Source organism: Phacochoerus africanus, chromosome 13 (genome assembly GCF_016906955.1).
Source record: "Phacochoerus africanus isolate WHEZ1 chromosome 13, ROS_Pafr_v1, whole genome shotgun sequence".
NCBI lineage: Eukaryota > Metazoa > Chordata > Mammalia > Artiodactyla > Suidae > Phacochoerus > Phacochoerus africanus.
The window spans coordinates 43,722,006-43,738,437 of NC_062556.1; the positions used below are offsets into that span (position 1 = coordinate 43,722,006).

The window sequence follows — 16,432 nt, forward strand, 5'->3', positions numbered from 1 at the left end:
TTTAGGATAGCCACAATTTTGCCTTTTCCACAGTGTCCTACACTTGAAACCACCTCGAGTGTAGCCTTTTCAAACTAGCTTCTTGAACTTGACAGTATGCATTTGAGTTTCCACCATATCTTTTCACAGCGTGATAGCTCATTTCTTCTTAGCTCTGAATTCAATGGTGCTGAGAATTCAGCTAAGCTACTCCATGGTATTGCTGTCTCGATCTTCATTTTGTTTGGCCAAGTGGCCTGTAGGGAGCTTAAACTGAAACCAGCCTCTTCATGCCATGCCTGCCCTAGACAGTAGTCACAGTCAGGAACAAATCTAACTTCCTGATATAACTTCCCCAGCAGCCCTTGTGATCAACAATCTTCTTAGATAAGAACCCTGGGAGGCTTATCAAAACCCTTCCCTTTCAGTTTGCATTGACCACTCCAGCCCTAGCCTGGGAACATCATGGATCCTAATAAAGGCGTCTGCTTCAAATCCTGCCTTGCTTTCTCTGTCTGCCTGCACTCTGCCCTGACCTGCCTGTCTAGTCGATTGAGACATGTCTAGTACTTCCTCCAGGACCTGTGAGTGACCAAAATCTCTACTTCTTCTTTTTTTTTTTTTGTGGTCTCTTGTTGAACTATGGTCTATCCAATTTACAAAATGTAAATTTATTTTTGGGAAGTGTAATTGACTTATGATATTGTTTTAGTGTCAGACACAAAACCTAGTAATATGACTCTCCATATAAAATTATCATAAAACATGGACTATATTTTCTGTCCTGTGTGTTACATTCTTGTAACTTACATATTTTATACTTAATAGTCCGGAACCCTCCTTTATCTACTTTGCCCCTCCCCCCACTCCTCTCCCCTCTGGTAACCACTGGTTTGTTTCCTGTATCTGTGAATCTGTTTCTGTTTCTGTGAATTTGTTCACTTGTTTTCTATTCTTTACATTCCACATATAAGTGAAAACACTGACTTATTTCACTAAGTATAATACCCTCCAGGTTCATCCATGTTGTCACAAATGGCAAAAAACAAAGTCATAACATATGGATGTACACAATTTTTTATCCATTCACTGACTAAAGGGATTCTTGGATGCTTCCAAGGTTTGGCAATTATAAAAATAGAAAATATCCATGTGCAAAGTTTTGGGTAGACATTAAGTTTTTAACTGCTTTGGGTAAAAATCGTATGATTTTACAAAACTGTCTTCTAAAATGGTCCTACCGTTGTGTGTTCCCACCAGTAATAAATAAGTGCTGAAATAAGGCCTTTTATGTAAAATATGTTCCAGGGACTCCTTTGAATTCATGGTATTATATTCATAAATACAAGATAATGATTATGTCAAATATAGGTACTGCAACATATCTTTTACATAATTTAAAAATTAATCTATTCTGACAATGCATTTAAGGCATTATAATTTAACTACACATTATAAAATAATATGAATGAAAAAGTATAAATAAACACATACGTATTTAAAAGTACACACATATTGACCCACACAGAGAGAGAGAGAGAATTGGCGATACCTGTATAACAATTTTGTTTTACTTTTTTCTATCCACACTGTATTGCCCATTTTTTATATGTAGAAATAATCAGAAATATTGAGTTACATGCTCAAGGTGACACAGCTAGTTAAGTGGCAGAACCATAATTAAAATCTGGTCTTCTGAAAACAAACCTGATACTATTTTCCACACCTTTAGGCTCATACACCACACACACACACACACACACACACACACACACACACACCTACAGACACAAACACAGCCACATATATAAACACACAATTTGTAATATATAACTTAATACCTTATGTTCATCTGTCCCTTAGTAGATATAACAGAGAACTCAAAGTTAGCCTAGGCTGCTTATATATATTGTGCCTCTGGTTCTAATTACTACAAGTGTTTTTTCTCATAATCTATTTACTGTCACTTAGTTTTTTGGAGTTAGATTTACTTGTGAAGAGAAAAGATGGTGGCTTAAGATGATTTTGGCTTAAGCCAAATCAATCATATAATTAAAGAATTACCTTAATAACTGATGTCTCAACTCTAGATGGGGGACTCTGAACTTGTGCCGCCGCTGCCATATTTGCAATGGTGCTGAGATGGTTCATTTGGCTCATTGCCATGGTGACAGATGCTGGAGGTAGGCTGACAGGAATTAGAGGGTGGGGCATCATCATAAAAGGAAGTTCCAGTCCTATAAAAAATACACATACATCATCATTTCTCTCTTCAAATAAAATGATGAAACATGGTACATCTTATTAATTAAAATGGTTAAGAACATAAATCATTGAAAACTGAAGCATTTAAAAATGTTCTAGGAGGTCCCTTGTGGTTCAGTAGGCTAGGATTGGCCCTACCGTGGCTTGGGTCGCTGCTGTGCTGTGGATTCAATCCCTGGCCGAGGAACTTCCACATGTGTGAGCTCAGCCAAAAAAATTAATGTTCTAATAATGGCAATCAAGGAAAAAAATATTTGTCTTCTTTGTATGCAACAATGCCCATTTACCATGCAGGGAAATTAGGCTTAAAGCTAACCAGAATGGTGCCATATTTTTTCACTCCTCAGTCTTCATTGCTGCTTAATATGAATGGTTGATTCTTTGCTATATTGTTCTTCTGATCTAATTCTTGTTTAAATTACTGTGGTTTTCTTTATCACAATTAATCATCTAAATATAGTCTCTTTCTCCATTATGTCCTATATTTGTTCTATCTGATCATGAGATTTTTTTTTTTTCTTTGCAACATCCTTTTTAGTGCTAAAAATGCCATCATACCATTTGGCAGAAGGTAGCCCTGCTGACCATGGTGGAAAGGATGACTAATGGGAAGGCTGTGGGCTCAGGCATGTACATAGGAGTGGTAACAGAAGCCTAAAGTCCCTGGGGTAGATGTGACTGCAGTGTTTCCTTATCCCAAGAAACATCACTGCTGACTGTGGGGGATGGATATCAATTATTGGGATACAATGCTATTCTAAATCATCTGATGACCAACTTGAAATGAGGTTTCAAAAAGCATCACTTGGAGGTGGACTTATTTCTTGGGAAATTTGGAGGTTGACTTATTTCTTGGGAAATAAGCTCAAGTAAGTAAATTTCCGCTAAACTATATTTTCTCTTTTCCCTATTTCTAACATATGTTTCCAATTTTTTTTTAAAAAGAATAACATTTCAACAACAGGTAGCCTATTGGTTGGGTATAATCCTGTTTGAACAACTTAATATAAAATGGGCTCTATGATATACCTAGAGAATTAATTACTTCTTGGAACTGAAGCATACTGATAGTTATAGAAGGCAAAATTATCCTTATATTTATGATGTCTTAGCCCACCATTAAAAGTTCCTAACTTAATTTCACAGCAAATCCTAAACATGCAGTCATTAAATGCCCAATTTGATTAGACATAGTACAGGGAATCAAAGATCACTTTAAAAAAGATAACAATACCAAAGCAATACATTAAGTGCATGTGCATCAATAAATACAATTATTTGGGATTTCCCTTCATGGCTCAGCAGTGAAAGAACCCAACTAGGGTCCATGAGGATGGGGGTTTGATCCCTAGCCTTGATCAGGAGGTTAAGGATCCAGCGTTGTCGTGGCTGTGGTGTAAGCCCTGGCCTGGGAACTTCCAGGTGCAGCTCTAAAATATCAAAATAGATACATAAATATATGTATCTCTTGTTTTCAACCACTAAGAAACTTAAGTATTTTTGTGGCAATTCCAGTGCCAAAATAAGAACAGTACCTTAAAGGGCATGCATTTCAATATTGTGGCCATTTCTTAGATTTATTTAAATAGATCTTGAAACACCTTAATAGGACACCTCTCTGAAGGTTTTTATATATCATTTCAATTTAGCATACTCTCAGATTAACATTAATTTACTGCATAACTGAATTTGTTGAATATATGAACTTCCCACTTGAAAGAAAATTTCCAAAATATTCCTGCCATTTTATGAGTTTTAATTTCTTTAAAAAATGGAAAAGAAGCCATATTTTTATATAATATGCTTAGAAACAGCAAAGTTGGTAAAACTCCAATTTAAATGCTTTAGCTCCATTAAAAGCCTCATTGTAAAATCTCTACAACATAGTTTTTAATGAAGAATACTTAGTTACTGCCATGATTTTTTTCCATTTACTTCATGAAGACAGTTAAGGTTCAATATAAATTCAAACTCATTAGCTCAATACTGTCTGGTTCTTAGAGTAAATTGTTCAGAAGTGGGTAATGAAAACTCAATTCAAATTCTTCAGCAATCAAACAAAGCAATTTTATTAAACAATGAAAAGAATCAATTAAAATGGATATCTTTATTATCTTTATTATTTTACAAGAAACCATGACAGCTTTTGGCATAAAAAAAAAAAGAAAGTTTATAGCTTCATACAGAAATGACTCACATAAAACAAAGTTCTTCAGTTCCCTCCTACACTGTGATATAAAAGTTAACTTCTATATTCACAAATTAATACACCTCATTTCTCTACTCATAATCTTTTTTGACACTTTATACCAAGGTCCTGATCAAATATGCAAATGCTATAAATATATAATTTTTAAAGATATGATGTCAAGAAAATATTCAGTGACAAAACATTTTAAACATCTTCACTTTTGTCAAAGTATGTGTAAAATTCTTCAATATCTATTTACTCTTTATGTTACCTAAAATAAGAGTTAAGGCATAATCACCAACTGTTTGGACCAAGAAATAGCTCTTTGAAATAAATGTTCTTTGAATATGGGAAATGTATTAAAATGTTTAAGTAATACATGATTTTCTCTTTATATTTCATTTAAAATATCCAACAAATTCAAGGATTACATTTTCATAGTTGATTGCATTTTTGAAATTAATTAACTAATATATGGAGGAGATAAAAATATTCATGCTCACTATTTTGGATTCAGTTTGAGTTTTATTTATATTTATTATCTACTTTTGTTTCTCTGTTCAATTGAACTAATTTCCTTTTTTATTTCCATCTCGATTGCCAGTCAATAAATGGGAAAAATGCCATTTTTCAAATATATTTCAATTTCACTCTCTTATTAGTAAATAAGCACTTATAATTTTATTTATTTATTTTTTTAAGATTGCAGGTGTGGCACTATGGAAGTTCTCAGGCTAGGGGTCAAATCGGAGCTGCAGCTGCCAGACTGTGCCACAGCCACAGCAATGTAGCATCCGAGCTGCGTCTGCAATCTACACCACAGCTCATGACAATGCTGGATCCCTCACCCACTGTGTGAGCCCAGGGATTGAATCCAAACCCTCATGGATACTGGTTGGATTCGTTTCCACTGTACCACAACGGAAACTCCCTGATTGTATTTTTTAACATCAAGGTATCAAATATTAGGTTAAATGCTTATTAAATCATTATGATAACTGGTTATAGACAAAATACTACCTATTTCCATATAGCTTTTGGATCACAGATATTACTAAGGGTAAATATCAATCATCCATATATGAATTTTCCATAGCACGTTTATAAAACTAGATTGCCCTTGGAGTTCCCGTTGGGGCGCACTGGTTAACGAATCTGACTAGCAACCATGAGGTTGCGGGTTCAATCCCTGCCCTTGCTCAGTGGGTTAAGGATCCGGCGTTGCCATGAGCTGTGGTGTAGGTCACAGACGCGGCTCGGATCCCGCATTGCTGTGGCTCTGGAGTAGGCCGGTGGCTACAACTCCGACTGGACCCCCTAGCCTGGGAACCTCCATATGCCACAGGAGCAGCCCTAGAAATGACAAAAAAAAAAAAAAAAAAAAAAACAAAAACAAAACTAGATTGCCCTTTCCCACTACATAAAGTGCTCCTAGCCATCTCCGCCAATCATTATTTGTTAAATACTCATGATGTTAGCTCATTTGGGTAATAAATAGAGCAAACAATTAAGAAACTAAGTCTGATGAAAAATATACAATATATAACCAAGTCAGCTGTAAGTGATTTTTGCATAATTTATAATATCCTTCTCCTCTATTACCATGAATAAATAAGAATTGAAAATAGGCCACTTCAGAACAAGACATGCCAATAATTATTAAATACATAATTTCAAGTGCTTTGATGTAAGCCTATATATTTAGTGGTAGAAGCCAGTATCTATGTATGAGCCAAGTGAATACACATATGGTACCTTTAAGAATAAAGTCTACTATTACGATCGCATGAAAAAGACAAGAGATAGCAGAAGAGTTCATACATAAGAAGAGTTCTAAAGTTCTCTTATGGCGCAGTGGGTTAAAGCACTGCTGTTGTCATTGCAGTGGCTTGAGTTGCTGCTGTGGCATGGGTTCGACCCCTGACTAGGGACATTCCACATGCTATGAGCATGGCCAAAAAATGAAGATTTCTAATGTCTGGTAAGGGGAGTTAGAAACAGAAGAACTGATTCTTTCCTGCTCTTCCATGCCTGCAGATAAAATCTCATGATTTGACTTTCCAGTGGAATAAAAAGACAAACTTGATCTAGCTCTAGTATCCTCAAATAGCATATACCATATCCTATAATGGAGGGTAGAAGCATGTATGCAATAAATACATAAAATGGTTTTGAATCAAGGAAATTGGTCACAAGCTCATGAAGACTCAGGGCATCCAGCCATTTGATTATATTTGAATGTGTTGGGGAGAGGGATTAAAGCAAGAGAGCGTCTCCCACACCTAGTCTTAAACATAGATTATGGAGAAGCACTGGAATGATCTCAGTTGGACACCTCCTTCCACAGGTGGAAGAAGATCTGTACTAGGACAGACAGGAGAACACATGACCATCTGTAACATGATGAAATTAAGGAGCGAAACCACAAGCATCACACAAGCCAGCTATGAGTGCAATGGTATGATTTTGTTGGAGTGAGAATTAACAAAGGAACCCTCAGGTATCAGCCAGATATAAGTGGGCACATGAATGCAAGAGAGAAAAACTGAAATGAAAATCCGATTACCAATTTTGTCTCTAGCTAAAAGCTATTCATTGTGCCTTTATATAATCTGAAGTAATTTATTTACCCTGCCTAATTATACTGATATTAAGAATATATCTATAACTACAGATGCGAATATATGGAATTTATATACAAAAAGTGATTGTGTGTGTTTAGTTTGCCTTTCCTATATGTGTTTTACTTGGGGACAAGCAAGGTGATTTTAAGGTTCAGCGTAACAAAAATTTAAATTGACAAGGAATAAATATGGTAATTTCTCCACTTACAGCCTTTCCACCCCAACATTAAATATACTTACATGTTCTAAAAAAGTAAATAGCTTGGTGGACTATCTCAGTCTTTTTCTGAGTGCAGACTATTTTTTGTATCCCTTCATTTTATATTTTTATGGTATTTTATGACACATATTTTATGATAGATCAGGTTTTAAACAGAGAAATGGACTATTTGGGGGAGAAACCCTTAAATTTTGAAGCCATTCCTACTCTAAGGGTGACTGGATTATCAGACAGTCAGAACTGATGTATTTTAAACATAAACTGGTTTTAATTTTTCCTCTAATTAATGTCTTCAAATACGCCTTTTAAGCTTCTTTTTTCTTCCCCTTAATAATCTTGAGCAGATTTTAAGTACAAAAAGTCCATTCTAGTTAACACTACTTTTTGCATCTTCATCCTCATTGGCATTGACCAGCCCTAGAGCCTAGGGAATGGAAGAGAGAGGGACTTAGTCAGCTTTCCATCCATCCTCTTCCTTTCTTCTCCTGGGTAGGAAGATAAAGCTCTCCTACCCAACTGGCTCCTGCTCAAAACCTCCCGACACTGTCACTTGTATGGCTCTGCCTCCTGGCCATTGACTTCATTGCCTAAATGCAAAAGTACCCCCTGCTAAGTAACCTATGATCATTTAAGACAGGGGGTGCGGGGGGGGGGGCTTCTAGGGGAGCCTCTTAACTGCCCAAGTCCCTGACAATGGAAACCTGCAGCTTCCTGCTCTTCCAAGCTCCCTAAACGGCCTCAGTCTCTTGATTCAGGGCCTTTCTCCTGACAGGGGTCCTTTTGTTCTGACACTGTCCACTCTCTCTATTCTGCCACTTCTCAATTCTTTATCTCCCTGCTAAAACAAGTACAGAAAAGAGATCCTCAGCTCACATGGCGGACATCCTGCTATGGAATGAGGTGGAGGCATCTGTAGTCCTTGAGCAATTCTCCTGAAGTTCCCTCCTTGCCCTTAGTGGTGAGGAAGGACCCTCCAAAAGGAATCCCTAAGCCACGCTTCCCTCCATCAGGTGTTGTCTTCATGCCAAGGCTGTCTTTCAAGTGTCTCCCCATGGTGGCCATCCCCCTTTTAACTAGAGGAGGTGGGTGTCTTTGGGGTCTGGAGGGATTGCTAAGACAGCAACTCTGGTACTAATTTTTATTACTATTTTAGGACTAATTTTTATTTTTATTTTTTAAGGAGAAGTATTTGGTCTCTTTTGTTCTTGTGTGGAACCACAGGACAATTTCTATTTAATACATTGTTGCATAGCATATTCAATAGGACCCGTGACAAATATGAGTATATGTAGAATTTGAGGAACTGGTTCTTGTGAAAAACTGAAATAAAGGGAAAGAAATATGAAGCCCCAACATTTGAAATGTTATTTCACAAAACAACTCAGACTTATCATCAATTGAAACAGAAGTTCAAAGAAAAAAATATTACCATAAATAAAAAAAAGATAATGGTTAAATGTGGAGATAATCATTAATAAAGGAAAGATCATTTCATTGTTTCAAATATAATTTTTAGATAAGAAATGAAATAAAACGTTTTAGTGGTGGTTATAATCACTGTTTCTCTTTTATTAAAAACAAATAAACTAACTAACTTTGGGTAGGTATGTCAGTGGTGCTAGTTAAAATCCTAGCCCAAATAAACATAGTTACTGTTGTATTCTAAACACAGCTAATCAGTACTAGATTCCAAAAGAGAAAGCCACTGTATTTTTTCATGAATTCTGTACAGAGCGCATGTAAAATATTTGAACACAAAGTTACAATAATTTGAAAAAAGAAATGCCTTTTAGACTACCATGCCTTAAAATAGTAAAAGTAGATTTAAATATTATCTTTTATACCTGGTTGACATGTAACTATTTGTTCAGATTTTCCCACAGGCTGACCCTGATAAAGGAGGCAAATCTCAAAGGGACTGACGGTCACACCACAGCTTAGTGAGTGACACTGATGGACTGTGACGGGAACCTGACAGTGTCAAGATTCGTTTACAGTGAAAATGACGGCAAGACTGGGCATTTCCTCCATACCATTGGAGACCACTTAGAGGGATGTCAACAACACCTTAACAACAGAATCAAGACAACTAAGGAAGAGTAAATACTAGTCTCAGATGCTACAGATGTTCTGCTGTTGCTTCAGAAGCAGGTGAGAATAAACAAGTTATTGCCTTTGAGAAGAAAAACTTCACCCTTATAAAAATGAGATCCAGCAAGTATTCTGCAGACATAGGGGAAACAGTTTTCTCATAAATTATTGTAATGTAATCTTTTAAATCTTTTTCTGGATAACAATCTGAGCTCGGTGATCCCCTTTAGCGAATACAAACACTGAAATTCTCCAGTGTTTTAGTTCAACTTTATCAAATTGTTTTATTTTAAAATGAGGAAGCAGTAATCTGTAAAGGGTACAATTAATTGGGGTTCAATTTAAAATATTCCAGTTTAAGTGCAGTGGTTTAGCTGAGAAAACATTACAAGCACCTCCTAATTGATATTGCAAAGTAAGGCCCACAGAGTAGGCCATTTCCTGTGTCTAAAATTTGTATTTGCATACACACTTTGTTTGATTTTTTTGTTTTTTCTTAGAGAGAAAGAACAATATTGGCATGAATTCTAAATATCCCAAAATGAAGAAATCATTTAGGAAAACATGTTACTTTCCCAGAAATAATTAGGCATTTTCTTTTGCTGTCTTCCATGAACTAAATCTGAGTGTTTCATATTTGTTTAGTAGAAATGTAAGTCTTGCCATACAAGGAGGTTTCTATTTTACCTGTGTTGTTTTCTTTTGAATGTAGAGATGTATTGATACACCTTATTTTATATGTAATGGTGGTAATATAATATTGGTGCTATCAGTGTCCTTGAACTTATCAGAAATATGATATTAGGCACATTTCATCAGGTTGAGATAATTCTATTGCTTTCCATATTCTATAATGCTGTTGAAAGTAGCATAATTTTACCAGTTGCACTGGCACACAAAATACTGGAAATCAGACTGTCTATTGTTTTAAATTTTGCTTCAGTATCATTTACCATGGCTAATGATTGTTGAACTAACAAGAATAAGAAACAAACTGTAAAATCAAAACTGAAGTTCAAGTCATTAATGTTAAATGGGATACATAAATAGATCCTTAAAGAAGAGGAAGATGTTATTAAGCAATTACACTGAGCATCTTTGAGGAGTCATGGGAAATGGTATAGCATTAGGAAACTTAAAATATGCAATGAATTCCATTTTATTTTATTTCATTTCATTTCATTTTGTCTTTTTTAGGGCTGCACCTGCGGCATGTGGAAGTTCCCAGGCTAGGGGTCCAATCGGAACTGTAGCCACCACCCTACTCTACAGTCACATCAATGCCAGATCAGAGCCGCACCTGAAACCTACACCACAGCTCCTGGCAATGGCGGATCCTTAACCCACTGAGCGAGGCCAGGGTTTGAACCCCAAATCTCATGCTTCCTAGTCAAATTTGTTTCCGCTGTATGAGGAGGAGAACTCTGGTGGACTCCATTTTAAATAACCTTAATTTTGAACTCATGAAAGTTATTAGAATGCATTGTTATGTAAATAGTGCAATACTTCATTTTCCCGCATTCTTACCAAATTCCAGAAAGTTTTTTTTGTTTGTTTTGGTTTTGTTTTTGGGTTTTTTTTGTCTTTTTGCTATTTCTTTGGGCCACTCCCAGGACATATGGAGGTTCCCAGGCTAGGGGTCGAATCAGAGCTGTAGCTGCTGGCCTACGCCAGAGACACAGCAACGTGGGATCTGAGCCGCGTCTGCAACCTACACCACAGCTCAGGGCAACGCCGCATCATTAACCCACGGAGCAAGGGCAGGGACCGAATGCTCAACCTCATGGTTCCTAGTCGGATTCGTTAACCACTGCGCCACGACAGGAACTCCCAAATTCCAGAAAGTTTTGATGCAACTTAAAATAAAGAAGGACCATTACTATACAGATAAGAAATTAAATATTTGATGTAGAGAAAACAGATAATTATATCAGAAAACACTTTGCTTTCAATGCTGCTGTTTTATTTGGACTCACTAATACCACGTTCTAAGGGTTATCCAAGTGAAATAGATCTCTCAAACAAAACAAACAAATGTAGACTCAGATTGGTAAATAGTTACATAGGACTCATATATAAAAGAAGTAGTAGCCAGATTAATGGTATTGACTAAATATTTGGGTATCTTGTGGATATGGATGATTGTAAACAAAAGTGAAATAGTTCTATTAAGTGGAAATATATTGCAACAGATTGGTTAATTTCTATAATGCTATCACAAACAGTGTAGAATAACAATATTGGGAACATATTTAAGCTTTCAAATCTAAAACATATGCATAAAATTCTTCAAAATAAAGCAGTTTGGTTTAATATACCCTTGTTAATTTAATTGTATCTTTTTAACCTTTCTCATTGGAAATGAATTTCTAACCTTTCCCATTTTATCTTCTCAAATTATTTTTCTATTAGGCAAACAAAAGAACTAGAAATTCTCCCATCTAAAGATTTGTAATTTGTCTACAGATTCACCATTACATCAGATTTTAAGTTATTGTACTTTCTATACTGTTTGTAGAACAGTCAATGCCATGGTATGTAATATTAACAGTTTTATGTTCATGTGTAAGTGTTGCTCATGGTCGGTTGAAAACAGTTTTAACGTTCATATAATGTTTCCATTTTAAATTATTTATGTTGAAATTGAACAATCTCACTTAAGCCAAAATTGCTATTGAATTTTCCAAAAAGCATAAAACCTTTATAGGTAAGATGGCAGGTTCATGGGAATTATCTTGATATTTCTCATATGTATGTATCTAAGTGTTAAATTATCTTCTCCCCAAACTTGGTTCACCACGAAGAACAACCTCACCTGCTAGCTGTATAAGCCAGAAGCCCAGGAATCATCTTTATCTCCTCCTCTTTCATTGTGTGCCACCAATGTCCAATTCCTTTCATGCTCTACTGATTTCATCTATATAATTTATCTCTACTCTGTTTCTCTATCTGCTGCTGTAATCAGATCCAAGGACCATCATTACTTTTAAGTACAAATCTTACATTCTCACTCCCCTCCTTAGAGGACTTCAATTTTTTTCCATTGCTATCAAGAAAAAGACCCAACATTTCTTGTCTTAATGTAGGCCCCACATGATCAGGCTTAGGTCTCTTTTGCTCGTCATTGTATCCTCAGCATTTAACAAAATATGACTAGTTCTATCAGTTCTTAAGTTACAAGCTGTAACCCAGACCAAGTTTTACACTTACATGTGGTAAACTTCAGTGTGGCTTCTGAAAATGAGAAGATATTAGCGTTTGCTCTTGAGCAGCTTATAATGGGAAAGAGATAGACAAATATAGCATATATGCACATAATTTTATCCTTTGACTGGAATAAAAGAAAAGATGAAGAACAGGAAATATGTTTGACATTTTGGAAATAAACTTTGAATGTGGTAATCACTTGGATACAAATGGAGATGAAGAGAATGAAATGTGAAAGATGACTTCAGTATCTAGTCCACAACTGGGTCAAGGGTGATATTACTAATGAAGCAATGATGATGATGATAAGAATGATATCTAATATGTAGGTATCATCTACTTTCAGTGTGTCAGGCATTATGTTAAGCTTTGATAAGTACTATCTCAATGAATCTTTAGAACCTTGGAGACAGATGAGCATTAGTATTATTAAAGTTGATTTAACTTGCCTCTGGATTTAGATCTTAGAATCCTGAACTCACAATACAAGCTTTTAATCACTTTTATGAGGAAGATGTAGTTTCATGATGAATAAAAATCAGTTCAATTCTGGATTTGTTGAAATGGAATATTTCAGAAATACCCAAATAAGATGGACAACAAGCCTTGGAAACATGGCACCAAAGTCTGGAAGGAAAGCAGATGCCCACTGAGGCAGATTTGGATGTCTTTTATTTGTAGGTGGGAAATTAAGCCATGATGCTTGAAGAGGGTATAAGAAGTAGAAACGTATTTCTACCAAAAGTATATTTCTACTGTAAGCTATAGAATAGTCCCAAACAAACCAGATTGGAAGATTAAAAAAAAAAATAATAATAATGAGGTTGCGGGTTCGATCTCTGGCCTCACTCAGTGGGTTAAGCATCCGGCATTGCCATGAGCTGTGGTGTAGGTTGCAGACATGGCTGAGATGTTGCGTTGCTGTGGCTCTGGTGTAGGGTGGTGGCTACAGCTCTGATTAGACCCCTAGCCTGGAAACCTCCATATGCCACAGGTACAGCCCTAGAAAAGACAAAAAAAAAAAAAAAACAACAACAACAAAAGCTAAGAAGGTGAGCAAGAAAGAGTAAGCAAAAAGTGGTATATGTCATGAACAAGAAATTCTTAACACAAAAGTGTGTTAATGCACTTTTATAATATTTGGGTCTCTCCATGTAGTTGTAAGCTATAATATTATTTTTAATAAAATAATCAACATGGATGTTTGACAGATCTTAGGCCCTCAACTAATACTGAATGAATAAATGTAGAACATTATAATTGGATTTAAAGGTTTAAAAATCTTAAGTTTGATTTAAGTAAATAGCCTAAACAGAGACAAAAAAAAAACAATTTTTAAAAAAAGACTAAAAAAATAAAATTTCTAATTAAAAATAAACAGACAAAACTAAGCATAGTTTGAAAAGATGCCATTATTTCCATCTTGTAGTATGACAAATAATTGTAATATCCAGTAATTATTGGGTTGAGAGACAGTTTTAAATCAAGGGACTACATATCATAGAGAACTCAGCACATTTAAAAGGCCACTGAAATAATATTATATCACAGTAGTAGATTACACACAGATGGCAGTCCTGTTGAAAGCTACTGTTTATATGAAACCAAATCATTCTTTCCATAACTTCTATTATATGTAGTGAAGACATACTATTCAAAGCACTTTTCATCAGTTTTTCATGGGCATACATGGCAGGAGATTTTCAAGGTCAAAATGACCGCATTGCTGGCAATGAAAAAAATACTTAGAAATGCGAGTGGTAATAGGGATAATCCTATTTCTAATTTTAATTCCAATTCAAGAATTAAATACAAGCAGTCATCTTTATCCCAAGTATAAATAGATTCAATATGCTTTTTTAAATTGTATGACAATGTGAATTAAAATAAAAAAATAGAAACTGTGTTTTGAAATGATGATTTACTTTCTGACAGCATTAACACTCAGATCTATATAAAGCAAAAAGTAAACATCTGTAGTCACTTTTTAGTTCAAAAATTAACTAGTGTAGTTGTTATAACTGTAATGTGGACCATGAAAACTATAAGGGAGAAAGCAATCAACCCAATGACTCAGTTAGCAGAATTAAATACTATTCACAGGCTTTATGTTACTTAAAGTCACCCCACCCAAACAAGGTGATATTTTGGATAAATCTGTCATATACAAAATTTTTCTTTCCTTCAACAGTTTTTCTCAGCCTTAATATTAAAAATATATATCCCTAGTTAAAAAGAAGAAAAAGATGAATGATGAAATTGTTATCTTTTCTAAAGTACTCAAACAGAAATTTAAAAATCTTGAACTTGTAAGAGTAATCTTTACCCAAATTATCTCTATCTGTAAGAAAGCCATTGTGTTTTACATATTTTCAGTGTAAAAAGAACTCTATGTATTAGAAATAACTATCTTCTAAGAGTCCTTAATTTCTGAGTAATAAATAGCTATTTAATTGCAAAAAAATACTCTGTAATAAAAAATTATAATTTTTATTATAATTTTATTTGCCTTGTGATCATAAAAATCTATCTTAAATAATTTCATTATCTCATCCAATATTAAAATACGGCTCCAATTTTTACTTATTCTTGTGTTTTTTTTTTTTTTTTTTTCCCAGCCTCGCTCAAGGTAGATGGAAGTTCCACCCGGAATGGAATCCAAACACTATCTGCCACCTACACCACATGGGATCCTTAACCCACTGAAATGGGTGGGGATCGAACCTGCAATGACACACTGACAAGCTGGGTCATTAACCCACTGCCCACAAAGGGAACTCCACTTCCTGTCCATTCTATCATGTTCATTCTCTCACATAATTCATGTGGAATGTAAGGACCATTGTTGACAGTCCCAGATGCTCTCATTTAAATGTACCTTGCCTAACACCTGGGCATATATACCTTGTTAATTGTTGCTTGTAATTAAAATAGTATATTAAATAACTACTTAAGACCTCAGTTTTTTTGGCTAAACACAATTTTTCAAAACAAATTGAATACTCAAGAACTTCCTTCAGTTAAAATGGTCTGTATAGAAACTGCTTTTCTTTTTTTGTTAATTTTGAAATTTTGTTCCAAGGGCTTCTTCTAAAGAGATCTCTTCACAAAGAAACATCTGGAGTATGTTTTGCACCTTAACATGTTCTTGAACCATTTTCACTCAACTATAATTATGGTATGAACACAGTAATAAACAAAAATTTTAAAATGACTTGTTTTTTATGGTTTATGTGTATAAATATTATGAGGTATACTTTGGATTTATAATATTATCTATTTTAAATCTAATAATTTTTACACAGTATTAAGAATTTAAGAATAGAAGCCTTAACTTTTAAAAGTGTCAAATCTCTACTGACTGTGAAAATAATTTTTCAAAATCATTCCATTTTATGCATTTACTCAGGTTAATATTAACATATGTATAAATTCTGGCTTTGAGAAAGATTTCATGTTCTTGTTCATCCAAAAAGTCAAGTTAATATTGTGTACTGAAATTCTTGGAAAAGAAAGAGGAAAGAAACACAGATTATTAAGATTAGGATACAGTCATAACAAATAGAAAAAAAATAGAAATAGAAAACAATGTTTTAAATATCAATATTTAATCATATAAAGAATATTACAGAATATACACCAAAGAGTAAAAAATTATGTTTAAATATCACTGCAGAATATACAATTTACTTTTCTGTATATATTTGAATTATAGAATGTTATAGTACAAAACAGGCATGAAAGGTATTCATTCTTTCTTTTATCATATATCAAACACCTATTATATGCCAGGCATTGTTGTAAGCAATGGGAATATGGCAGTGAAAAAAGCAGATAAAAATCTCTAACCTCAGG

General features: G+C 34.7%; 1 protein-coding gene and 1 long non-coding RNA gene across 2 annotated transcripts in view; one reads left to right on the plus strand and one right to left on the minus strand.

Moving 5' to 3' along the window:
• The window catches only part of DACH1 (dachshund family transcription factor 1), a 423,135-nt gene that overhangs the window by 127,107 nt on the left and 279,596 nt on the right, over positions 1-16,432 (minus strand). Inside the window, exon 4 of the mRNA XM_047756207.1 lies at positions 2,044-2,216. Within this exon, the coding sequence (XP_047612163.1) occupies positions 2,044-2,216 (173 nt within the window). The remainder of the gene's footprint in view (positions 1-2,043; positions 2,217-16,432) is intronic.
• On the plus strand, positions 428-15,294 carry LOC125113467 (uncharacterized). The gene is made up of 3 exons (XR_007131464.1): positions 428-563; positions 9,151-9,430; positions 15,196-15,294. It is a non-coding gene; the product is annotated as an uncharacterized LOC125113467 (long non-coding RNA).